Raw genomic sequence first — 17,757 nt, forward strand, 5'->3', positions numbered from 1 at the left:
AATCTTTTCCTACCACACCAGGAAATATTTAAATACATATGGCTTGACCTTGGATTTGTGACTTGAATGTCAGCTGGGTACCAGCAGTCTGATTCCAGATTACAGTCTACCACAACAAACACCGTCACTCAAAGTGAATGCGTGTGATGGTGACAAGGGGAGTACCTTTTTGTCACATGCTTTCTCATTGGAGAACCTAGTCATTGGGTAAATATTGGTAGAATGAAAGTATAATAGTGATTACTCCATTTAGTTTCAGTCTCATCTGAAGTTTGTGGAAGAAGTCAAATATTTTCTAGTTAGGATTTCCAAAATGGGACATCAATTACTTGCCTTCTTCTTCCTCACCTTAATCTGTATACCAGGTATTTATTCAATTGTATTTTCATTTTCAGTTGAGTCCTTTTTTTATGAACAACAATGCAGAAAGGAGATCATTTGTTACTGTAAATGTACCAGTTTTACAAATTTACCAAACACTGTGTTTGACAGAACAGTTAACTTTCAAACGTTTTTTAATAATTCTGTATTTTACTTTTTTTTTTTAAATAAATTTCACTAGCAATCTTCAAATTTTGTATAAAAAGAAAGTACATTTTAAGAAATTATCAGTAGTATTTAGTATCAAATCACTTTTTAAATAACATTTATATATATTTTGGTAACACTTTACAATATGGCCTCATTTGTTAACATTAGTTACTGCATTAACTAATCAACTAACAACGAACAAAATATTTTTGCAGCACTTATTTACCTTTGTTAATGTTCATGTTCATGTTTGTTCGTGTTAGCTCACAACTAATTTTACAGCTTATTATTAAATGCTGAGCTTAACAAGAACTAACAACAACAAACCATACTTCTAATGCATTTATTAATCTTAGTTGATATTAACTAATGTAGTTAACTAATGCTAACAAATAAAACCCTATTGTAATGTGTTTCCTTTATTTTCAAAAACTTGAAGTGCAATACTGTTATAATGTACAGTTCTGAATATTCAACTTTTCTCAGGTTCTTCTGACTGTAATTATTATTACAAGAAATACATATTTGTATATTTGAAGAAATGTACATTTGTGGATACAGTGACAGTATCACCAAAATGTCAGAATAAAGTATTAGAATAAAGTCTCAGATTACACATAAACAGAAAAGGAATTACATTATAGCAATGCTTAATTAGAGGGTTGACCACATAATTATTACATTAAATATATGCTGTTCATTAGTACACTTTATAGTGTATATTTGTCCTTTTTACTTCTACAAGCTAGACAATACTAAATATGAAAACTACAACTATGGAAACAAGCAACGAATATGCAAAGGCTACATGTAAATCAGTAGACTTATTTCCATCATAATACAATGAGAGTTGAATATTTTCTTACTTTATATGATTGTTTAAAATGATACTGACTGGCTCTCCTGCCTCTCCTAGGTCTTTATTCACTGACCCTGGTTCCATCACAAAACCCTGTGGCGGTCGGGAGCAATGTCACCATAAGTTTGAGTGACCCCATCAACACTGAAGTTGGGAATTGGGTGTTTGGGTCTACATTGTTCATATGGTTCACAACAAACGTTCGCCCGGGTAGTAACAAACCAGATGGAATATCTTTAAACAACAGTACATATCAGCTCACCTTAACGTCAGTAACTCTGAAGAGCTCCGGCCTGTATGTATTTGAGTCCTTCAGTCCAAGCAGTGCCAAAGCAGAGATTACATTAGATGTTCAGGGTAAGTCAAATAAAGACCCTCTCACCCTACACACTGTAAAAATAAGATATTCACAGAACTTGTACTGTAAAAAAAGAAAAGAAAGAAAAAAAGATTACCTTAATTGAGCTATAGAATTTGATGTTTTTAGGTCCATTAAGTGAATTTAAATTATATTTTTATCTTGAATAAAAACAATAAATTTAGATGTTACCACATATAGCACATTTTTAAATTGATCTAAATAAGATTTCTTATATCAAATGTTTCTTAAATTCTATGCAAAAAAAACAACAACAACAACAATGTATCTTATTGGCCTGATAATCTGTGTCCGCAGTTTTATAGACTTTTCCATCAATGTGACCACTGATTCGTTTAACAGTTTTACATAAACATTCATGATGGAATAATATATAAAACCATTGTAAACCAAAACAACAAACAGAAAAAAAGAAAGTACAATAAAAACTACAATAATCAAGTAAATCTTTGGCTATTTTACCAGAATTATCTACTACATCTACAAATTATTTGCTTTACACTGTACACACATTTTTATAAGGGTGTTTTCAAAACAAACATTTGTGCACGCAGTTCAACTTACTTTTAGCTGCTTACGCACTTAAAAACACTTACACTCCCTGCTAAAAAATTAAAACGCCTAATATTTGCCGTGTGGTTACTTCATGCTCTTTGAATACAAAAAACTTGTTTATAACATTAGCCTATACTGTAGGCCTATACCAACATGAACATGTAAGCTAGATCAGTAGGCTAGTTCCCAAAATGGGTGCCGCGCTTTTTTCCAACATAAAATAACTATTCTAACATATAATAACTTTTTATAGCATATATCTTTAAAAAATATACCAAAACACCAAAATATTCGCATGTCCAAACGAATAAATAAGCGAAACAACAAGGATATATTTCAAATAGCCTATATTTAAAGTTTAAATCTCCTGCTCCGCCCTCTGTAAACTACTCGTCCGCGCTCAATTTTATATTTCACGCAGAGATTGACAGCATAGGCCATAGGGCAAATATGGCGCTAGCGTTCTCATTCCTGGCTATAGGCCTACTTGAAAAACAAAAAGGCAGCGCCTGTCAGTGGAGCACGATCTACGAGTAGGCTAGCATATCCTTAATCTACCCCCGTATCAAGAGGCTGTGCTCGCAAAGCAGGCACATGTATCCCATTAAAATGACCGCGACACAGTTCCATGCACATATATTTTAGTTAATTTTTTAAGTTAAGGTCAGGTTTGAACAAAGCAAATGAGAAACTAAAGAAAAAATTGAATTGGAGTTGGATATTAGACTATTAGTTAAAGAAGTATCAATCTTTATATGTGTTTTGTTCCAATGATTCCCACTTAAAATAATTATAATTGGTTCAAATCACTTAGGCTACTGAAACAATCGTTGTCATACTTGTCTGTTAACAATTTGAACGTTCTTGTTCACTTTTATTTATTTTGAAGATCTGAGGTGAATTGTTGCTTTCAGTAGCGCTATAAAATACATTAAATAAAGCACATAAACAGTAGGCTACTTGAGATTATCACTTTCTGTTGTTGTTACAGTCGCGATGTCGCAAGAAACCGTTTCTAAGATAGAATCATCGCGTGTCGCCGTCGCGGCTGGTTTGGACAATCTGGGAAAATATACCCTTTATCGCGTGTTCTGGCGTCGCGTCACGTCTGGTTAGGACACGATGTCTGTTGTGATGCATTCATAATAAATTCACGCTGCTGTTTATGCTTCATTTGTTGTTTGCTCATCTAGATTTAATTTAATCAATGGGCCCAAATCACTATGCCTTTGGTGTCCTCGTCAGAATCACTCATGAACATAATGCAAAATAATGAAATTCTGAGGTTTTATGATAAATCAACAAACATTTACATATATAGAAGTAGGCTACAATGAGAAATATCTTGAAATGTGTTTTTGTTATTTTATACCATTTTCTTCGATTAGACGTAGGCCTATGTGAATTTGGCATGTCCCACATGTTGCTCTGCTAACTTCAGTGAGTGTAAAAAGTGGTTAAATGACACAAAATTAAAATAATTATTTTAATATTCTTATTTTTCTCAACAAGTTGTTTGATAAAAAAAGTCAATTTGATAATTTTTATGCTATTTTCATAATAATATTAAACATTATACACATGGGTTGGGGTGCCGTGGGAAATAAAACGCTACAATGCTATGCTTTCAAAAAGTTTGGGAACCACTGGCTTAGATAACAGCATGATGTCTGACGACAGCATAGGTTATTACATATACTTGTACAGTGAACAGATGATTTTGTTGAGGGGGTGCAGATAAAGGAATGGATTGATAATGCGAAAAGTTAAGGTCTCCTATACACTGATACATAATGCTTTGAGCTTGCAGAAACTTTTGTGCTAAAAACAATTTCTGTTAACTTGTAGAGCCTGTCAGTAATGTTACTGCAGATGTAAGCATGCCAAACCTGGTGGAGTTTAACGACACCGTGACCTTCACATGCAACGCCAGCGGCACCCCACTGTGGTTTTCATGGCAGAACGGCAGCTCTGCAGTCACAGCGGGAGGAAGAGTTCAGTTCAGCAACAATGGACGAAATCTCGTCATCAGTGGTGTGACGCGATACGACGAAGGTCCCTTCAAGTGTATTGTGGTGAACAACATCAGCAGTGGAGAGAGTATTCAAATGAATCTCTCAATAAGCTGTGAGTATAACAGCACAAAGTGTTGATTTCACTACATATTCCTTCAAAGGGCACAGGAGGGGCAGCTGACAATAACATGTTTAAAAGCTCAATCTGAATTGGTTTTATGTGTTTAGATGGGCCTAGTAACCTGAGAATTACAGCCTCGCCAGACAACCTGGCATACACTTCTGGTTCGGCCATTTCTCTGTCATGCTCTGTTGAGTCCAAACCAACAGCTTCTTTCTACTGGACATACAATGGCAATCCTCTGAATGTCTATAGTTCGAGTTATAATCTTACAGACACTACCCAGGACAGAACGGGACTGTACACCTGCGTTGCCCAAAATGAAGTCACGCACAGATATGCTGCAGTGACAAAAACTATTCATATAGTTGGTGAGAACACTCTCGAAATATGTTTGTTTACATTTCTTATGCTTGATCTTGTGATCTTTTTATCACCAATACTTTGTTGTTGTTTGTTTATTTAGACCCAATAACAGCAGTGGCAGTGAAACCATCAGGCTCTCCAGTAGAACACATGCCTTTTAATCTAAGCTGTAATGTTGTGGGGCCAGTGGACTCCATTCAGTGGATGAAGAACAACATGTACCCGTACGCCGACAATACGATCACTTTTTTCAATGGCAACTTAACCTTGAGCTTTAAAAAACTCACTCTTAGTGACGACGGATTGTACCAGTGTGCAGCTAGTAATGCTGTCAGCAACATTAGCAGCCAGCCCTACAACCTTATGGTCAACTGTGAGTAAGATAGATATTTCCAGAACATCTTTGTTTCCTATGAATACTATATAGATTAAGATGGGGGATTAAGATGCCTTCCCACCATAAATTTCTCTCTTGCCCATAAATAAATGGTCATTAAATGTCATCGCAACACATTTATTAAATAGTTACGCTCTTATTAATTTGTGCTTTTCATCTGAACATCAGCATTTGTGAGATTTATTCCATCTGAACACTTTTTAGGTGAAATGACAAAAAAGTATAAATAATTTATTTAGTTCCTACAAAATAATTTCATGAATTCAAACATTTTCATTATTTACATAACTTATAGTTTAATTGAGTTGAATCATTCGATTTGAATCCATGGTATTCTATAGCAAAGCTGTATAATATATATAATTATATATTATAAAACGTATATTTCCGGTCCTTGATTCTGATTGGTTGAACCGCGTTCAAAGCTGTTGTAAATTACTGTACAAACATAGCCTGCACCTGTGACCATTACATCAGTATTATTGCACTGTTTATTTTATGAATAAGATAAATATTAAAATAAATATTTTTATGGATTAACTGTTTTATAATTGCAATAAGCCCAGTGAAGCCATAGTTTACAGTGAATTTAGACAGCTAAGGGACGTTAATAGACACGGCTTCTTGGGGCTTATTGCTTTAATCTAGTTCTTATGGATCTCTTTATGGAACATTAAAAAATTAGAAATGTTTCTTGAGCAGCAAATCATCATATTAGAATGATTTCTGAAGGATCATGTGACACTGAAGACTGGAGTAATGATGCAGAAAATCCAGCTTGGTAAATTACAGTAAAAATTCAATTAAAGTTTAATTGATTCATTTCAAGTAGATTGAATAAATTACAATTTTAAATATATTAAAATAGAAAACAGTTATTTTAAATTGTAATATTTTGAAATATTACAATTTAAAATAACTGTTTTCTATTTTAATATATTTAAAATTGTAATTTATTCAATTACAAAGTCGTCTTGTATTTTATTGTATTAAGAAACTTCTTTCAAAAAAAAATTCATATTCTAACCTTGATATTGTATGAATTCAAAGAATTGCTCAAATCTTTGTGTACTTCATTGTTAGTTATGTGTATTACAATGTTAAAAATAGTGCACCAGTATAACATGAAACAGAAAGTTAACACAATTCATGTATTTACTAGATGGCCCAATCAACATAACAGCCTCTGGTCCAGATTTTGTCGAAGTGGGATCCAACGTGACATTCAGCTGTTCATCTGTCTCTCGTCCTCAAAGTCAATACAGCTGGTATTTCAGTGGCTCAAAAGTGGCAGAGGGCTCAGTGTATGTGATTGAAGCTCTCCGACAAAACCATAGTGGACAGTACACCTGCATGGCCTTCAATAACATCACAGGCATTAGCAGCAATGCCTCAGTGCAGTTAACTGTACTTGGTGAGTGATTCAATTCAGTACTTAACTGAAACTAGTGTTAGTTTTAAAGTGTGAGATCTTTTGACTGCCTGATTGTTTTTAAAATCTGCAATGGTTGGAAATGTAGTATATATATATATATATTTACTTATTTATTTCTTGGTATGAAATTTAGCTCCTGTCACCAATGTTATGGTGAATATGGACAATCAGCAACCAATCTTAAACCAATCATTCACACTAACCTGCATTGCCAGTGGAGATGTTGAGCACATTCAGTGGATGAAGAACGACATGTTCCTGTATCCTGAAAATGGAATCACTTTGTCCAATAACAATTCCACCTTGAGATTCCAAAATCTCTCTCTCAATGATGACGGACATTATAAGTGTGAAGCAAGTAACGCTATCAGCAACTCGACCAGCCACGCCTATGACCTGATCGTCAGCTGTGAGTAACACAGATATATTTGTAACATGTCCATTCGAATCTTTGTTCATGGGAATAATTTTCAATGTATATGGCATCTTTCAGATGGTCCATGGAACCAGAAAGTCGAAGGCCCAATCATTGCAGGGATTGGGTCCAATGTGACCTTTAACTGTAGTGCAGTCTCTCGTCCTCAAAGTCAATACAGCTGGTTCCACAATAGTTCAAAAGTGGGAGATGGCCCAGTGTATGTGACCGCAGCTCTCTCACTAAGCGTCAGCGGACAGTACACCTGCATGGCCTTCAATACCATCACAGGCAGCAGCAGCAACGCCTCAGTGCAATTAACCTTAAAATGTAAGTTGTTAGGCCTTCAAATAATGTATGCTTTTTTAATACTTTATCAGTTCTGTTGTTCAACAGGCAGGTAAGCACATCTGTTGAGTTCTTATATCAACTTAACTTTGCAATTTAAAGTAAGCATTTTCTATGAATGTGCAAGACTTCTGGTTCATTTTCCGCTAGGTAAATAACTTGAAGAATAACAGTGCAGTAAACGGTAAAATTATTTGCCAGTGTGTTTATGATTATGATAATACATAAAAATGATAAGATAACAAATACCAGTTTGCAGTATCAATAAGCATTACAGACTGTACTCGTACAGCTAAAATAACTGGAAGCAGCTTCGCACATTCAAGTTACAAATGACCGCTACGCTCTTATTTTAAAAAAAAAGAAAAAGAAAGGTGGATAGGGTGATAAGGAAAGGTCCAGAATTACTTAAAAGAGATAGTTCACCAAAAATTAAGAATTCTGTCATCATTTACTCTCAGAGTCCAAACAGGTATGACTTCCTTTCTTCTCTGCAACAATAAAACGAGGTATTTTGAAGAATGTTCCAGCTGTTTTAGTCTGTACAATGAAAGTCAATGGGGTTCTAAACAACACTGGACCACACTGACTTTCTGTGTATCGACAAAAAAAACAAAAACATTGAGAATTACTTCAAAATATCTTGTATTGTGCTCTACAGAATAAAGAAATGCATACTGTACATGTTTGGAACAACATGAGGATGAGTAACTTATGACATTTTTGGGGGGTGAACCATCCATTTATATGATGTCATGTCTAAAACCTTTATGTCTAAATTTCAGATCCAGTCAGTGATGTTATTGTAACTGCGGGCAATCAGCAACCAATCATCAACCAACCATTCACACTAACCTGCACTGCCAGTGGAGATGTTGAGCACATTCAGTGGATGAAGAACGACATGTTCCTGTATCCTCAAAATGGAATCACTTTGTCCAATGACAATTCCACCTTGAGATTCCAAAATCTCTCTCTCAATGATGACGGACATTATAAGTGTGAAGCAAGTAACGCTATCAGCAACTCGACCAGCCACGCCTATGACCTGATCGTCAGCTGTGAGTAACACAGATATATTTGTAACATGTCCATTCGAATCTTTGTTCATGGGAATAATTTTCAATGTATATGGCATCTTTCAGATGGTCCATGGAACCAGAAAGTCGAAGGCCCAATCATTGCAGGGATTGGGTCCAATGTGACCTTTAACTGTAGTGCAGTCTCTCGTCCTCAAAGTCAATACAGCTGGTTCCACAATAGTTCAAAAGTGGGAGATGGCCCAGTGTATGTGACTGCAGCTCTCTCACTAAGCGTCAGCGGACAGTACACCTGCATGGCCTTCAATACCATCACAGGCAGCAGCAGCAACGCCTCAGTGCAATTAACCTTAAAATGTAAGTTGTTAGGCCTTCAAATAATGTATGCTTTTTTAATACTTTATCAGTTCTGTTGTTCAACAGGCAGGTAAGCACATCTGTTGAGATCTTATATCAACTTAACTTTGCAATTTAAAGTAAGCATTTTCTATGAATGTGCAAGACTTCTGGTTCATTTTCCGCTAGGTAAATAACTTGAAGAATAACAGTGCAGTAAACGATAAAACTATTTGCCAGTGTGTTTATGATTATGATAATAAATAAAAACAATAAAATAACAAATACCAGTTTGCAGTATCAATCAGCATTACAGACTGTACTTGTACAGCTAAAATAACTGGAAGCAGCTTCGCACATTCAAGTTACAAATGACCGCTACGCTCTTATTTAAAAAAAAAAAAAAGAAAGGTGGATAGGGTGATAAGGAAAGGTCCAGAATTACTTAAAAGAGATAATTCACCAAAAATGGAGAATTCTGTCATCGTTTACTCTCATAGTCCAAACAGGTATGACTTCCTTTCTTCTCTGCAACAATAAAAGAAGGTATTTTGAAGAATGTTCCAGCTGTTTTAGTCTGTACAATGAAAGTCAATGGGGTTCTAAACAACACTGGACCACATTGACTTTCTGTGTATCGACAAAAAACATTGAGAATTACTTCAAAATATCTTGTATTGTGCTTTACAGAATAAAGAATTGCATACTCTACATGTTTGGAACAACATGAGGATGAGTAACTTATGACATTTTTGGGGGGTGAACTATCCATTTATATGATGTCATCTGTCTAAAATCTTTCTGTCTAAATTTCAGATCCAGTCAGTGATGTTATTGTAAATGCAGACAACCAGCAACCAATCATCAACCAACCATTCACACTAACCTGCACTGCCAGTGGAGATGTTGAGCACATTCAGTGGATGAAGAACGATATGTTCCTGTATCCTGAAAATGGAATCACTTTGTCCAATAACAATTCCACCTTGAGATTCCAAAATCTCTCTCTCAATGATGACGGACATTATAAGTGTGAAGCAAGTAACGCTATCAGCAACTCGACCAGCCACGCCTATGACCTGATCGTCAGCTGTGAGTAACACAGATATATTTGTAACATGTCCATTCGAATCATTGTTCATGGGAATAATTTTCAATGTATATGGCATCTTTCAGATGGTCCATGGAACCAGAAAGTCGAAGGCCCAATCATTGCAGAGACTGGGTCCAATGTGACCTTTAACTGTAGTGCAGTCTCTCGTCCTCAAAGTCAATACAGCTGGTTCCACAATAGTTCAAAAGTGGGAGATGGCCCAGTGTATGTGACTGCAGCTCTCTCACTAAGCGTCAGCGGACAGTACACCTGCATGGCCTTCAATACCATCACAGGCAGCAGCAGCAACGCCTCAGTGCAGTTAACTGTAATAGGTAGGTCTTTTTGTGTCCTGTCAGTATCTTTTTTAGGCCTTTTTTTTTTTTTTTTTTTTTTTTTACATGTAAAGAGATCATTTGAAAAGTTATGCACATTTTGCTTACATAATATAGAAATTCTATATTATGTATATTCTATTAAATTCTATCCTAAGTTTGGAAATCAGACTACATTGGTTGCATGTATGTTTTGATTTACACACACACACACACAAATATCCTAAGAGAGTCATTCTCTCTGGGAGTCTGGCTACACTGTATGTTTTTGATTCACTAAAAAGAACCGGCCGATAAGTGTCATTCATTCTGGAAATCAGACTACACTAGTTGTACTGTATATTTTTGATTCCCTAAAAATTACTGATTCATACGAGTCATTTGATCAAGCTACACCAGTCGTGCTGTATGTTTTTTATTCACCTAAAAGAACTGGCTCATGAGAGTCATTTGTTTGGGGAATCACACTACACTGGTTGCACCATATGTTTTTGATTCACTAAAAAGAACCAGTTCATCAGAGTCAGTTGTTCTTTAATCGAACTACACTGTTGCAGTGTTTTTTGTTTGTTTGTTTTTTGTACACAAACACAGGGACAGTTCAATAGATAGTCATTTATTTCTAAAATGTTGCAGTACATGTATTTTTTACAATACAGACCACAAACTAGAAGGTGCATAATCACACTATTTACAACACGGTGAAATGGACTCATATAATATTCTGTACACTCTACAGATCCCATCACTTCAGTGGTAGTGACCCCTGATCGTCTCATTCCTCTGGCTTCTCAAAGTCTGCAGCTCAAATGTAATGTGATGGGTCCCTACAACAAAATCCACTGGCTCCGAAACAACCAGAATTTCCAGCAATCAGACGGAGTTACATTTTCAGGAGATAATACCATTGTGACCTTCAAAAATCTAAAGACTGCTGATGACGGGCAATATAAGTGCGTCGCCACAAACTTATTGAAAGAGCATGTCAGTGATCCATATGGTCTTGTGGTCATCTGTAAGTAATATAAAAAACATACATGTTTAAAATATAGCTGTAAGCAGCAATTAAGGGGCTAAGCACAAAAGGAGAACTAAACTAAAAACTAAATGAATTTGAACAACTATGGCATAATTAGTATCATTGTGCTCAGTATTACTCAGTATTCAAAAGATATTAGCATTTTTTAAATTTCTGTATACTTTTTGACCACAAGGTGGCTGTCTCAAAACTTTTTGAAACGTCACCAGGGCATGGTGCCGATGACATAACGACGCGTTTCATAACAATGCGTTACTGTTTTCTTAAAGCATAGCATTTTACTACACAATTCAAAATGGCCGCCATGGAAAAATTGGGTACTGTTCGTGATTTTTGGTCAACCTGTTCAGAAGTTATAAGCTAAAAATATTATTTTTTCTTATCTCATATTTCATCTTAATACAGCAAATTGCTGTGGAGCTACAGCCTCATGTCCATTTTGGCGTGCTCTTCGTCGAATTTGTTAATTTCTCAACTGTACGAGAACGGTTGGGTCTATCAAAATGTCAGGATGGTCTGAAGGTGTCCTTCAGTGCTTGGCTCCTAATTACTTTTTGATATAAATCTGACTTTAAAAGACTTGTTTTTTGTACAAACTAAACCTCTGTGTGTTTACTGAACAGTTGGACCACAGAGTGTGCAGATCATTGTAAGTCCAGGGATTCCCCCCAAGTTGACATGTCAAGCCCTGTCTCAGCCACTTGCTGAGTATCATTGGATCCAAAACAACACAGTAGTGGGAAATCAATCTACCATAGAAGTTCCCATAAAGTATATCCTGGGCAGCAATTACACCTGTGTGGCCAAAAACCCTTTGACCAATGTGACGGTCTACACCAGCCAAGTCGTCAATTGTGAGCCCAAATTCACACAAAACAGTTAACATGCAATATAGAGGTTAATTGTCAAAATATGCATAAATAGGAAGTTGTATGCTGTGTTCTTGAAGTAACCATCCTCTCTCTGTATTTACCACAGCCCCCAATGCTGCTGTCAGCGTCCAGGCGAGTGTGTTGCTGACGGCCCTCATCGCTCTGCTCCTCCCTGTGCTGGAGCAATGCCTCTAATACTGATATCACTGTCAGGATGAACATGGCATTTCTGAATGAGGCTTGTAGATTAGTTGAACTGCTCAAATTAATTTTAAAACATATTTAAACATTATTGAAAGCCAGGCATAAGCATTTATTAATGGAACACTCTTTGCCAACTAACAAAAGGGGGTTACATTTTAAAGGAACCATACTGCATTATTTCCCTATATATTTATTTTCTAAAAACGATATATGTGGTACATTTATTACTATCATTAATTGGATGAATCACCCATTTAATATGCTTGACTCTAAATTAAAGCTGAACCTCACAGATGCAGGATTATTCTGATTTGTAGCTCTTTTTTTAGGTGTGATAGAAATGATCTCTTTCTGGAAAAAGCACCAAATTACTTATCCAAATGACATATAATCCTAATTCTGTTTACTTCACAAAGTTCATGTTTCTTATATCTCGCAATTATGAAATGTTTTCTTAAAGGAAAATGATATGCCTACTGTGTGATTTATGTATTTTGTGATTATTTAAAAGATCAAAAAAATGTGAAATGTTATATATGATATAAATGTTATTTTCTTTATGGAATTAAATAAAAGCAAATTATTCAAACAAACTTCTCTTTTTATTGGCAACCTGTTTTATTTGTAAACGCACTTGCACATCTTTTTCCAATATGTATATATTTTCCAATTGTAAAAACTGAACCTAGAACACTGGGTAGATTAAATGTTTTGGAATATTACAGATACAAAAGTAGTTCAGTATACTCTACTTACTTTAGATATTGTGTAATAAGTACATGTATAAAACTGGGGGCATATAGTTTGTGTGTATAGTGACTGTGAGATTAAATCGGCATACTGATGTTGCCTTTCTTCTGCTTCCTGATTCCTCCAGTCACCTGTTGGCATTTTTTAAATGTTGCAATCCCCTTCTTTTGGCAAAGAGCTCTCTGCTCTTTGCTGAGGAATCCTGAAAATAAAAGAAAGGAAAATGGATAGGGCTGTCAAGCGATATATATTTTTTTTAATCTTATTAATTACACAATGTGGCAATTAATTAATCGAATTAATCGCAAATTAATCGGATATCAGACTGGCTGAGATATTACCCCCAAAAGATAATAGTCATTAAAGTCATTATGGTGTTAAATGAGAAAAACATCTAATAGACATAAATAAAAGGAGCCTTAGATTTTTTTTATTATTTGATTCAACATTCAACAAACTTTTAGGCTTAGATGGCCATGAGGGTGAGTAAATGATGACAGAATAATTTGTGGGTGAACAATACATTTAGTGGATTTTTTATATATGGAAATTAAATAATAAATATGAGACAAACTCATACAGGAGCATTTATATAACTGCAAGTTGTGCCAGTGTTTCCTGATCTGGTCTGTTACGGTAAAAGTCAAAATGGTCTGGGTAAATACAGGTTGCGTGACTCACTGTGACGTTGCAGCTCACAGGGACAGTTCTGCTCCAGAGAAACTCTTCTTCCTGTGCAAAACACCACATCAATCAAAATGGCAGGACTCTTTTTACACAATAAATATGTTTGCATATGTCATGGCAAAACAGTACATACTGTTAGGGAAAATGTCAAATATTCTGAATCAAAACTTCCATCATCACATAATTTAAGAAGCACACTGAGAGACACTTTACTACTGGTTAATTGCTGTAACACATCAAACAAATAAAGTCCTCAAAACAATTCTGAAATCGCAAGGCAGTAAATGATTGTCATGGTAATATAATTAATTAAAAGATTAAAAGCTCTACGAGACCGACAGTTTCAAGTGAGTTGCGTAATAAATGTTATTTTCTTTAAGACACGGTCTAAATAAAGCGTGCTCACTGGCCAGCACTTTATTTTAGCATGTTAGCAAAATAATTAAGCATTTCAGATTGTTTTATGAGCAATTTAGCATGTTGTCATTAAGAAGATTGAGTAATTTTGATGTTTTCCCCCTGTCTTACTTTTAATTAATTTATTATTATCCAAAGAAGTTAGCTCCAAATAATATTAGCATTTCCGCCTCAGTTGATATTGTATGCTTGAATGATCATTAAACAAATACTGTTTTTCCCCCCAAGCAATGTTTCAGACTTGACTGCATTACATGAAGGTGTACCAGTACCGTTTAGTTAAGTGCTTCCTCTACATTCACTGTAAGTGTGTAACATATCATATGTCAGTGTGTAAGAAAATGAGTTTTTGTGACGCATTCAAAAGTCATTTTTAAACCATTTGTGTCGATGGTGACCTCTCTCATGGAGGTTTCCAGATGTGTACATTTCTGATATGTAAGATATGTAAAAACCTTCATGAGTATCATCTTACCACTGCAGTTGCATGTCCTGACCTGCCTTCTTGACATAACGTGACCTTTGACCTCTGGAGATTTATCTGAATCTCTCAGCTGAGGCTGGGCTGCATCAAGGACAAATATTGCAAAATCAAATATTCAAATAAATCACACATTTAATATCATATTTTTTTTTTTTTTTTTTTTTTTTAAATATAGTATATTGCAGGATTTAAAGGAATAGCTTATCCAAAAAAAATTTATATTTTGAAAAATGTTGGTAACCAAACAGTTGATGGAACCCCATTAACTTTCATAGTATTTCATACCTTTTTCACATGGAAATCAATGGGGTCATCAACTGTTTGGTTAACCATATTCTTCTAAATATCTTCACTTGAGTTCAAAAGAAGAAATTCATACAGGTTTGGAACAACTTGAGGGAGAGTAAATGATGACAGAATTTTCATTTTCATGTAATTTAACAGCTAAATGCAAATGCAAAACAAGCAATATATTTTTGGTTTGGTTTGTAACATTACAACGCAAAATAACATAACAGCTAAAAAATAAAATAAAATAAAAAATACATATAGCATACCTTAAATGTAATTATATTAATTCATTTTTTTTTTACCTTGACAGTGGATGTTAGTGGCAATCACCAGAGCAAAGACCAGCAGAAGCACCTGGAACTTCATCATTCTCACAAGCACTTAGAAAGAAAATGAGAAATACTGTCTAAAAGAATGCTTTTAAGTCTTCAAGACTCCTGCTTTTCAAGAGAACTCTCTATTCAAATCTAGTACACAGTATTTATATGACAGAGCTCTGATTTCTGGGTCTCAAAAGCCACGTCTGGTTATGCCCCAACTTGCTGGATAGAATTTTAGAGGTGAATTGTGCATGACTTGCTGACAGCATTTTTTTTTTTTTTTTTGATGGAAACGTCTAAGATCTGTGATGAGGGTTGCCATTATTTTGTCGAATTTCAATGTCTCCTTTGTAATTCAATCTCTGATGAACCCTCACAGAATTTTTTCTTATTCTTACCATATCACATTTATACCTTAGTTCAGTTCAAATGAGACCCTATTAAGTCCAGTGCCAAATGTTCTGCATTAGATTGTTTTGCAGGAACCCAAAAGTTCATATTTCACTAAACCTTTCAAAGTCTGATAACATTATGCGGTTACAGTGATTTGCCATGGAAGAAACATGATGGATGTTCTTGTGAACAAGCACCTGGAGGTCTGGGTCACATTTGATGAACAACTCAGGACCAAAAAATAAATTCCTTAACAGCTAAATTATATCAAGCATGCACCCCATAATCAATCTTGTCTTCACTCAGATTCATTAAACTGTAAAGACATGCTGGTTTGACTAAAACCATAACTGCAAAACAACATAGGGAAAAAATATTGTCCTTCTGAAGACACTCAAAAAAAAAGAAGAAATTACATCTTGTGGAGTTCTTTATTCAGAGTTTTGACTTCAACTGAGATGCTTTGGCATGACCTCAGCGCTGCACACGTCAAGAATAGCTGAAATAAAACAGCTTTGTGAAGACATATGGCACCGATTCACAGTTGCAGAAATCATGTTGCTGTGTTATCTGTTATTAAACCCATAAACATCACACAATTTCAAATCACATACTTAAATCCTCACTCTGCCTTGAATATTTAGAGTGTCTGATAACTATAGGAAACTATAAGCAGACTGTATCTATTGCTGTTGAATACCAGAGTTATGCAGAAAACCAGTTTTCATACTTTTTCCTCTAACTTTAAATCAATGTCTTGAAGTCGGCTTTCAGAACAGAGACCTAATGAAGAGAAATTAGATTCTACCTGTAAATCTACCTGTCACATTCTGACATAAGAAATGTTGTGCAAGACATTTGAGTTGATAAAAGAAGTAAAGTAAACATGGGTTGTCTCGAAACTCACTGATTTACAGATATCCTGACCTGTAATTCTATCTTTAACAGTCTGAATCACTCAGCTTGATATCACATGTCATCTGACACTCTTGTGTGTACACCATAACATGTTCCAGCCGAGTGCTTGTTTTCTGATGCTTATCAGATTGTAGGTGCCAAAAGGTATTTAACAGTATTTGTGCAGTGACACAATATCAAAGAGCAACTGACTTCAATTCATTCAGCTGAAGGAGACCTATCGGTCTGAGACTGACTGACTCTGAAGCATGGTTTCTGAAAGCAACTTGGAAATTACTTTAATCACATGGATTAACTTCTGAATTTAAACTCATTTTGATACTTTTTTTCTGGTTATTTCAGACGGTAAAATATCATGCCCCAAAACAATTATATTTATTAAATATCAATTTTATATATACACACACACACACTACACTAGTGGCCAAAAGTGCTGTCCAGCATTGGAAAATTGACATCATTACCCTTTATTTAAATATTATAACAAATGTATTTAACGACTTTGTAATAATATGAGTTGTGCTTGCAGTCAATTGTTTTATTTGTAATAACACATGCCAAATTGTGCAGACATAATTTTTGGACAGGCTTTCATACACAAAAACATGAATATGAATATGAACACATGCAAAAACAAGAAATAATATTTATAATAATATAATATAAATAATATATTTTCAAAAAATATAAACATTTTCCTCATCTTGTGATCATTTAATCAAAAGGGTCATAAAAAAGAAATATCCCCTTCAGACAACACTTTTACCCACTACTATATATATATATATATATATATATATATATATATATATATATATATATATATATATATATATATATATATATATATATATATATATATATTACATTAATATAATATAAACACTTACCTTCAAAAGTTTGGGGAACGATTTTTAATAGAGCGATGGCATATTAAATTGTTCAAAAGACATTCATAATGTTACAAAAGATTTCTATTTCAAATAAATGTTTCTTTTGAACTTTCTATTCAACAAAGAATTCAACTTAAAAATTAACCATTTTTATATTAACACTGATAATAATAGGAAATGTTTCTTGAGCAAATCAGCATATTAAAATGATTTCTCAAGGATCATGTGACACCGAAGAGTAATGATGCTGAAAATTCAGCTTTG

General features: G+C 34.7%; 2 protein-coding genes across 5 annotated transcripts; one reads left to right on the forward strand and one right to left on the reverse strand.

Annotated features, from left to right (window-relative positions):
* The first annotated feature begins 101 nt into the window (after nt 1-101).
* On the forward strand, nt 102-12,927 carry ceacam1 (CEA cell adhesion molecule 1). Of its 4 annotated transcripts, XM_079895272.1 has the most exons (15): nt 102-365; nt 1,448-1,747; nt 4,173-4,451; nt 4,568-4,831; nt 4,927-5,199; nt 6,386-6,637; nt 6,792-7,067; nt 7,152-7,403; nt 8,207-8,482; nt 8,567-8,818; nt 9,614-9,889; nt 9,974-10,225; nt 10,965-11,240; nt 11,888-12,118; nt 12,243-12,926. In XM_079895272.1, the coding sequence occupies exons 1-15, from the start codon at nt 314-316 to the stop codon at nt 12,329-12,331; spliced, it is 3,600 nt and encodes a 1,199-aa protein (XP_079751398.1). In that variant the 5' UTR covers nt 102-313; the 3' UTR covers nt 12,332-12,926. The 4 variants fall into 4 exon arrangements, with proteins under 4 accessions (XP_079751398.1, XP_079751399.1, XP_079751401.1 ...); XM_079895273.1 differs by lacking the exon at nt 11,888-12,118 and having other exon boundaries at nt 203-365; XM_079895275.1 differs by lacking the exons at nt 8,567-8,818; nt 9,614-9,889 and having other exon boundaries at nt 264-365.
* LOC307172714 (uncharacterized protein) lies at nt 12,431-15,494 on the reverse strand. Its single transcript, XM_079895279.1, has 4 exons — nt 15,272-15,494; nt 14,670-14,759; nt 13,772-13,822; nt 12,431-13,292 (listed from the first exon to the last, which is right to left on the reverse strand). The coding sequence occupies exons 1-4, from the start codon at nt 15,336-15,338 to the stop codon at nt 13,168-13,170; spliced, it is 333 nt and encodes a 110-aa protein (XP_079751405.1). The 5' UTR covers nt 15,339-15,494; the 3' UTR covers nt 12,431-13,167.
* Between the last annotated feature and the right edge of the window lie 2,263 nt (nt 15,495-17,757).

The sequence above is a fragment of the Squalius cephalus genome (assembly GCF_949319135.1).
Source record: "Squalius cephalus genome assembly, chromosome: 15".
In the NCBI taxonomy this organism is placed as follows: domain Eukaryota; kingdom Metazoa; phylum Chordata; class Actinopteri; order Cypriniformes; family Leuciscidae; genus Squalius; species Squalius cephalus.

Bases quoted from the DNA above. Each gene is read 5' to 3' on its own strand.
- LOC307172714 (XM_079895279.1), bottom strand. From the start codon at position 15,338: ATGATGAAGTTCCAGGTGCTTCTGCTGGTCTTTGCTCTGGTGATTGCC. The intron at 14,760-15,271 runs GTAAAAAAAAAA...TCCTTGATGCAG, and splicing joins CACTAACATCCACTGTCAAG to CCCAGCCTCAGCTGAGAGAT. The intron at 13,823-14,669 runs GTAAGATGATAC...TGTTTTGCACAG, and splicing joins CAGGACATGCAACTGCAGTG to GAAGAAGAGTTTCTCTGGAG.
- ceacam1 (XM_079895272.1), top strand. From the start codon at position 314: ATGGGACATCAATTACTTGCCTTCTTCTTCCTCACCTTAATCTGTATA. The intron at 4,832-4,926 runs GTGAGAACACTC...TTGTTTATTTAG, and splicing joins AAAAACTATTCATATAGTTG to ACCCAATAACAGCAGTGGCA. The intron at 12,119-12,242 runs GTGAGCCCAAAT...TATTTACCACAG, and splicing joins CACCAGCCAAGTCGTCAATT to CCCCCAATGCTGCTGTCAGC.